Source organism: Salvelinus sp. IW2-2015, unplaced genomic scaffold, assembly GCF_002910315.2.
Source record: "Salvelinus sp. IW2-2015 unplaced genomic scaffold, ASM291031v2 Un_scaffold1140, whole genome shotgun sequence".
NCBI lineage: Eukaryota > Metazoa > Chordata > Actinopteri > Salmoniformes > Salmonidae > Salvelinus > Salvelinus sp. IW2-2015.
The window spans coordinates 128,175-136,405 of record NW_019942751.1 but is presented as its reverse complement, the minus strand read 5'-3'; the positions used below and the strand labels follow the sequence as shown (position 1 = coordinate 136,405).

Sequence of the window (8,231 nt, the reverse complement as noted above, 5' to 3'; positions counted from 1 at the left end):
TCTCTCTCTCTCTCTCTCTCTCTCTCTCTCGCTCTCTCTCTCTCTCTCCCTCTCTCCCTCTCTCTGTGTCTTTCTCTCTCTCAGGATGTGGTGAAGGAGATGAACAGATTGGGGATGATAGTAGACCTGTCCCATAGTTCCTGGGCCACAGCCAGGGCAGTACTGCAGATCTCTAAGGCTCCAGTTATTTTCAGCCACTCCTCAGCCCATGCCGTGTGTAACCACAGCCGCAATGTTCCTGATGACCTGCTCCGCGAACTGGTGAGACCCCTGGCAAGAACTCTCTCTCTCTGTCTGTCTCTCTCTCTCTCTTTCTCTCTCTAACACTCCTCCATCCCTCCCCCTTTCAACCACCATCGGCACGGTCACTCATTGTGGGTGGCCTGTGTTTACTCCTTATCAGGAGAGTCTTTTGGAATTATATTTTGATGTTTCTTTAATCCACTTGTCCTTTATTTGCATTTCCTGTTTTACAGTGCCTTCAGACAGTGTTCATACCCCTTGACTTATTCTACATTTTGTTATGTTACAGCCTGAATTCAAATGGATTAAACATACAGTACCAGTCAAAAGTTTGCACACACCTACTCATTCCAGGGTTTTTCTTTATTTGTACTATTTTCTACATTGTAGAATAATAGTGAATACATCAAAACTATGAAATAACACATATGGAATTATGTAGTAACCAAAAAAGTGTTAAACAAATCAAAATATATTTAATATTTGAGATTCTTCAAAGTAGCCAACCTTTGCCTTGATGACAGCTTTGCACACTCTTGGCATTCTCTCAACCAGCTTCATGAGGTAGTCACCTGGAATGCATTTAAATTAACTGGTGTGCCTTGTTAAAAGTACTTTTCTCGAATTTCTTCCTTCTTAATGCGTTTGAGCTAATCAGTTGTGTTGTGACAAGGTAGGGGTTGTTTACAAAAGATAGGCCTATTTGGTAAAAGACCAAGTCCATATATGGCAAAAACAGCTCAAATAAGCAAAGAGAAACAACAGTCCATCATTAATTTAAGACATGAAGGTCAGTCAATACGGAAAAAGTGCAGTCACAAAAACTATCAAGTGCAATGATGAAACTGGCTCTCATGAGGACCGCCACAGGAATGGAAGACCCAGAGTTACCTCTGCTGCAGAGGATAAGTTCATTAGAGTTACCAGCCTCAGAAATTTCAGCCCAAATAAATGCTTCACAGAGTTCAAGTAACAGACACATCTCAACATCAACTGTTCAGAGGAGACTGCATGAATCAGGCCTCCATGGTCAAATTGCTGCAAAGAAACCACTACTAAAGGACACCAATAAGAAGAAGAGACTGGTTTGGGCCAAGAGACACGATCAATGGACATTAGACCGGTGGAAATCTGTCCTTTGGTCTGATGAGTCCAAATTTGAGATTTTTGGTTCCAACCGCCGTGTCTTTGAGAGACGCAGAATAGGTGAACGGATGATCTCTACATGTTTGGTTCCCCCCGTGAAGCATGGAGGAGGAGGTGTGATGGTGTAGGGGTGCTTTGCTGGTGACACTGTCAGTGATTTATTTAGAATTCAACATTCTGCAGCGACAGGCTATCCCATCTGGTTTGCACTTTCAACAGGACAATGACCCAACACACCTCCTGGCTGTGTAAGGGGAGTGATGGAATGCAGCATCAGATGACCTGGCCTCCACAATCATCCGACCTCAACCCAATTGAGATGGTATGGGATGAGTTGGACCGCAGAGTGATGGAAAAGCAGCCAACAAGTGTTCAGCATAGGTGGGAACTCCTTCAAGACTGTTAGAAAAGCATTCCAGGTGAAGCTGGTTGAGAGAATGCCAAGAGTGTGCAAAGCTGTCATCAAGGCAAAGGGTGGATTTGTTTAACACTTTTTGGTTACTACATGATTTTTTCATAGTTTTGAAGTCTTCACTTTTATTCCACAATGTAGAAAATAGTAAAAATAAAGAAAAACCCTTGAATGAGTAGGTGTCCAAACTCTTGACTGGTACTGTATATTTTTTCCATCTACACACGATACCCCATAATGACAAAGTGAAAAACATGTTTTTAGAAATGTTTGCTAATTTATTGAAACTGAAATCCAGAAATATCTAATTTACAAAAGTATTTACACCCCTGAATCAATACATTTTTTAATCACCTTTGGCAGCGATTACAGCTGCAAGTCTTTCTGGGTAAGAGCTTTGCACATGTAAAATATTTAAATTCTTCAAACTCTGTCAAGTTGGTTGTTGATCATTGCTAGACAGCCCTTTTCAAGTCTTGCCATAGATTTTCAAGCCGATTTAAGTCAACACTGTAACCAGACTACTCAGGAACACTCAATGTCGTCTTGGTAAGAAACTCCAGTGTATATTTTGGCCTTGCGTTTTAGGTTATTGTCCTGCTGAAAGGTGAATTTGTCTCCCGATGTCTGTTGGAAAGCCGACTGAACTGAGTTTTCCTCTAGGACTTTGCCTGTGCTTAGCTCTATTCCGTTTCTTTTTATTCAAAAAACTCCCTAGTCCTTGCCGATGACAAGCATACCCATAACATGATGCAGCTACCACCATGCTTGAAAATATGAAGAGTGGTACTAAGTGATGTGTTGTTTTGGATTTGCCCCAAACATAARGCTTTGTATTCTTTGCCACATTTTTTGCTGTTTTACTTTAGTGCCTTATTGCAAACAGGATGCATGTTTTYGAATATTTTTATTCTGTACATGCTTCCTTCTTTTCACTCTGTCACATAGGTTAGTATTGTGGAGTAACTACAATGTTGTTGATCCATCCTCAGTTTTCTCCTATCACAACCATTCAACTCTGTAACTGTTTTAAAGTGACCATTGGCCTCATGGTGAAATCCCTGAGTGTTTTCCTTCCTCTCCGGCAACTGAGTTAGGAAGGACGCCTGTATCTTTGTAGTGACTGGGTGTATTGATACACCATCCAACATGTAATTAATAACTTCAGCATGCTCAAAGGGATATTTAATGTCTGCCTTTTTTAAAAACCTATCTACCAATAGATGCCCTTCTTTGCGAGGCTTTGTGGTTGAATCTGTGTTCGAAATTCACCGCTCGACTGAGGGACCTTACAGATAATTGTATGTGTTGTACAGAGATGAAATAGTCATTCAAAAATAATGCTAAACACAATTTTTGCAATCCGAGTGAGTCCATGCAACTCATAATGTGACTTATTAAGCACATTTTTACTCCTGAAATGATTTAGGCTTGCCATAATAAAAAGGTTGAATACTTATTGACTCAAGACATTTCAGCTTGTCATTTTTTTATTCATTTGTAAAATTGTCTAAAAACATAATTCCACTTTGACATTATGGGGTATTGTGTGTAGGCCAGTGAAACAAAATCTCAATGTAATCCATTTTAAATTTGGGCTGGAACACAACAAAATGCGGAAACCYTCAAGGGGTGTGAATACGTTCTGAAGGCCCTGTATCTACATGGATGGAAGGTCACTGGAYGTGTGGAATGTTTTTTATGTTCTATTCTGGGTGTTGTTGTTTCAGAAGGAGAACGGAGGACTCATCATGGTTAATCTGCACAGTGGGTTTGTGGRTTGCCATGGCCAAGCCAATGTCTCCATCGTGGCTGGTGAGCAGTTGCCTTTGATTAGTGTTTATTGGCATCAAACAATTAAGCGCAAAATTGGCTGCCTTGTTATCAATCAAGACCTGTTTAGAAGACCAGTATCAAGAACATCAATAACATGTGTACACATGATTTATCTTATGATTATCTTATCTTCTGATATTCCTCTTACTTTTTGCAGACCATTTTACCCACATTAGGAAGGTGGTTGGATCTGAGTCAATAGGAATAGGAGGGGACTTTGATGGAGCTTCTAAGTAAGAACTTTTACCTCAGAGTAACAGCAGCACATTCAGCGTTAGTTCATTAATACAGCCARYTTATGCTCCAGCTTGAATGCTATRAGAATMACTCACTTTTTTGTAAGTAGGCTGGTAACAGATAGCAGCTGCATTTTAAGTGGCCTGAGGGTTTGAGTAATACATAGCCTGAATAGCCTTATGTTRTACTGTCTGAAGGTTTCCTCTTGGATTAGAGGATGTGTCCAAGTATCCCACTCTGATCCAGGAGCTGCTGAAGAGACACTGGACAGAGAACGAGTTGTCCGGGGTCCTCAGACACAACTTCTTACGTGTGTTCAAGGAGGTCGAGAAAGTGAGTGCTAAAGGAACAAGAGCGCAGTGTTTTTGCTCGTTATAAAGGCTCACTGCTACAGTGTGAGTATTGTATCAAAGCCCATCAAAAACACCCGCAGTAGTAACATCAAAGGAATGACAGGAATGAAAGGCATCTCTGTCTGGGACTGAATGTCCATCTGAGTACTTTGTGGTATGAAGGGAACTGAGAACTGGAAAAAGAGCCTTGTATAGTGCATGGAAAATCCCACTTGTTTTTTCTTGTTCAGTAGAATCACTGTCACAGCATCKTAATACAGTGTAAACTTCTCTCTCTCCCTCCCTCCCCTCTATCCCTTCCCCAGGAGCGTGACAGGCAGAAAGCGAAAGGAACTCTCCCCAGTGAAGCTCAGATCGACTTGGCTGAGGTTCAGAACCCCTGCAGACTGGTACTCAGGCGACCTGACCACCAGACGACAAAGATGGAACAGATGTACTCCAAGGGCCACAGTGAACTGGTGGTCCCCAGGAGTCTGGTCTGGACCATGGTTATTCTAATCTCCTGCCTCTGTGTCCTGATGGACCATTAAGACTATAATATGGCCTTGATTCAATCAGATCCAGTGGTAACCCGTGTTGACCGATATCCCCATAGCGGATGTTTTGGCAGTATTGGAGGTGTAGCTGCAGTGTGAGCTGACAAATAAGTGTGTGGCTGCTCTTTTGTGTCACCAACCACTCCCTTCCTTATTATCCCTACGCATTAGATGTTCAAAAGGACAAAAGAAAGTGCAGGCTCTATCGACAATAGATATTATGAAATGCATGTTTTCATTTGGATGGGGGGGATTTATCAGTCTATGTAGACAATAGACCATTACGCGTTAGAACTTGTAATGTGGCTACATGAATTTCTAACGCGGCTGCATGGGATGGATATAAAGTCGGTGTGGTTTCATTGCATCCAATGACAGTGTCCCCGATAATGTAACATAAGGAGCAGTTCTAACACAGTTCCACCTTTGACACTGCCAAAACAACCGGTTTTCGGCTAGCACGGATCTGATAGGAATTTAGGCCTTAGTGTTACTAAACTAGCAGTGCTTGACTTGCGCAGGAGCCCACTGGAGCTGAGTACCGGCACCTCAAATTCTCTACTGCTTGAGCTCGTTTTACTCTTATAGAATATTAGCTCAAAAGTATAGTGGAGCTCCGGCACCTAAATATAAACATTACTTGCACCCAAAATGAGTACCGGAACCTATTTAGTAGTACTACTAGTGTTGTATTACAATACACTATCCACTACAAACATGTTTCTCCGACAGTGACAAGCCTAGCTTTAACGTGTTTACTGTGTCACTTGCTTACATGTGATCTTCCCTACAAAGAACTTTACCAAATTTTTAGTTTTGGTCATTTTGATCTTGAAGGAGTTGTATATTTACACAATGCTCTGCACGCACTTTATACTATATTACATTGAGTTTCATGTAACAATCACTTTTAACTCTTTTTACATATCTCATTCTAAAAATATCTGTGTTATGTTTGTTTAATGATACAATCAAGGCCACAAGGTCATACTGAGGCATTTACAAACTATCTGTATTTCTCTGAGGACACAGACCTTGATGTCCATCACACAAACCTGGGTTTCACAATGAAACTGCTTCATAGAAAGACCATTTCATCTTAAAATTAACATTCATGTAACATTTRCTCACAAGGGTGTGCAGTGAAACAGTATGTAACATGTTAATATACTGTAATGCCTCCTACAATCATCTCAGGAATGTTGTATTCTGTATTCATAGGTTATATCGTATTTATTTTGCCTTTCTCTTAAGTAAATAATGCTTTGAGTTTTCTGTTTTTKTACCATCTRATTTTATGAACACATTGATATATCTGAAGTCAAGARAGTTCAATTCTGGTTGAATAGGGAAATTAATRATGATTTTATTMCTAAGTTCAGATAWATACTCTTCGCCTTTACAGCTCTTGCAGTCTACAGGKAAGAAAAGGAAATGTGTGCATKTGCTACTCTGTTCAGGTGGCCCTGMAAGTAGTCTTCATGCCTATAATAATGACTTTTGTACAGAAATAGCAGATTAAATGTAATGTATAATTGTCAATGAATTAAAACCTCTTCTCTTTCAACAATTACAAATCATAATCCAGTAAAATAATGTTTCAATACAATCTCTGGCCTCCACATTTACAAGCACTCTCTGCGCCATCTGTTGAAATACCCCAACTGGCATTTCATTATCTACAATCCGAAAAATCTTATCCTCATCYGGGGAAGGTTGAGAAAATAAATAAGAAAATAAATACAAAAGTTTTTATTCCACKAACCATAAAAAGGTTGTGAAAAAAGAACTCAAATTGGCACTCTACACAGAGGCCTTCATACGGACCACCCAAGACTGTGCTATRTGGCAAGCTAATCCTTGATGAGGGAAAGCCCACCATKATTTCTTTGCTGCAAACAATACAAAAATACTGACTCAGTCGACATAGAAAATTCATGTTCGATGGATGTATGTGTAAAAGWAGCAGTTGTTAATGGTCTCCTATTGCAGAAATAGGTTTGTGAATGACCCAAGCTTTAGTTGCCTTGGCAATAAGGGATTCATGAGGGAATTATAGCATGTAATCTTTAAAGGCTACTGTCCTCATGGAAGGCAATACATTCCGCAGAAATGCCAGGCAAATTATTATTGCTTTCTGTGGTCCTCAAATTCCACAATAAAAGTCCTCTTAATTCCATCATTAATTGGCACAGTTTGTATGTACTGTATGTTGAGGATCGGCTGGATGCTGCTGTCGGTGCTGCAGTGCCCCCTGTGGTCGGGGTGGAATGTCTCCTTTCGAGGCAGTGTCGTGACCTGTGACCCGAGTGGTTTCTGATAGGTCAGGAGTAGATAGTGATGACCTCTCGTCCTCCTCCTCTCACCAGAAGCACTCTCTCCAGACCTTCCGTCAGCACCTCCAGAAACTCCATATCTGGTCCAGAGTTAAGCACTGTTATAACCTGCAACTCTGCATCACTGCACCTGTGATTACATCTGCAAATCTGTGTACGCAACAGATTTGATGTTCAGCTTAAAAGCCAGTAGTCTTTAATCTCGGGTCACATTGCCAAATCTTTCGTGTATGCTGGCTGGCCATCTACTCCTACTCATTCTTTCACCTTTAACACAACTCATGCTACACTCAACCCCAAATTACACTCCCCAAATTACACTCCCTAACCCCATAATGAGCCCTAAATCGTCCTAAAAAATGAAATATTGTACCACACAGACCTCTAAGACCAGTGTTGTCCAGTACAATGAGAGCAGCTGTTAGTGAAGGATACAGTTCTCGTCTCCGTCTGTGTTGCGTGGCGGCCCCGGCATGTTGAGCAGCACCAGGCGAGCATCATGGGACTTGTTGACAATCACCTCGTTCAGCTTCACTGCCGTGTGCATCCGCCGCACATTGGACTGGTCCCTGGGACACAACCACAAACAGATGTTACAAATGCAATCCAGAACATTCAATTATTTAAAGGGATAGTTCACCCAAATTACACATTGGTTTCCTTACCCCGTATGCAGTCTATGGACAACAAATGACAGCAACCCAGTTTCCCTGGCTCTGTTTCCACATGCTCATGTCATGGGACCGATATTATAATTTTTCACTCGTGTCCAAATCATCCGAAAGTATCTACAATTGATTTTGAACCTCAAAAAAGTACCTTATAGAAGTTTTGAACATGATGCGCAAAAAATGTGAATATGGTCCCATGATTTTAATGGGATTTGTGCCACAAATGCTAAAACGTTAGTATGTGGAAACGGTGCCAAGGAAACTATACCAAAGCATGGATTGCTGTCTTACCTTGTACATAGACTGCTTACAGGGTAAGAAATCCAATATGTCATTTTGTAATTTGGGTGAACTATCCCTTTAACAATGCCGTGGACTAATGTTCAGATATCCAACAGTGGACAGCATGAACCAACTCAGTCATAAAGCAGAAAGACATCAAGTGCAGTCCACATAACAAA

General features: G+C 40.9%; 2 protein-coding genes across 4 annotated transcripts in view; one reads left to right on the top strand and one right to left on the bottom strand.

Annotated features, from left to right (window-relative positions):
* Positions 1-6,045, top strand: part of LOC112069875 (dipeptidase 2-like) — a 17,767-nt gene extending 11,722 nt beyond the window's left edge. The window contains 5 exon segments of the mRNA XM_070438760.1: positions 85-261; positions 3,532-3,616; positions 3,795-3,870; positions 4,072-4,207; positions 4,533-6,045. Coding sequence (XP_070294861.1) covers positions 85-261; positions 3,532-3,616; positions 3,795-3,870; positions 4,072-4,207; positions 4,533-4,757 — 699 coding nt within the window. The 3' untranslated portion in view covers positions 4,758-6,045.
* A 59-nt stretch (positions 6,046-6,104) lies between these two features.
* Positions 6,105-8,231, bottom strand: part of slc12a4 (solute carrier family 12 member 4) — a 91,347-nt gene continuing 89,220 nt past the window's right edge. For all 3 annotated transcript variants that reach the window (XM_070438759.1, XM_024137255.2, XM_024137256.2), the window contains exons 23-24: positions 7,535-7,668; positions 6,105-7,179 (exon numbers count right to left, since the gene is read on the bottom strand). In XM_070438759.1, the coding sequence (XP_070294860.1) occupies positions 7,088-7,179; positions 7,535-7,668 (226 nt within the window). In that variant the 3' untranslated portion in view covers positions 6,105-7,087. The remainder of the gene's footprint in view (positions 7,180-7,534; positions 7,669-8,231) is intronic.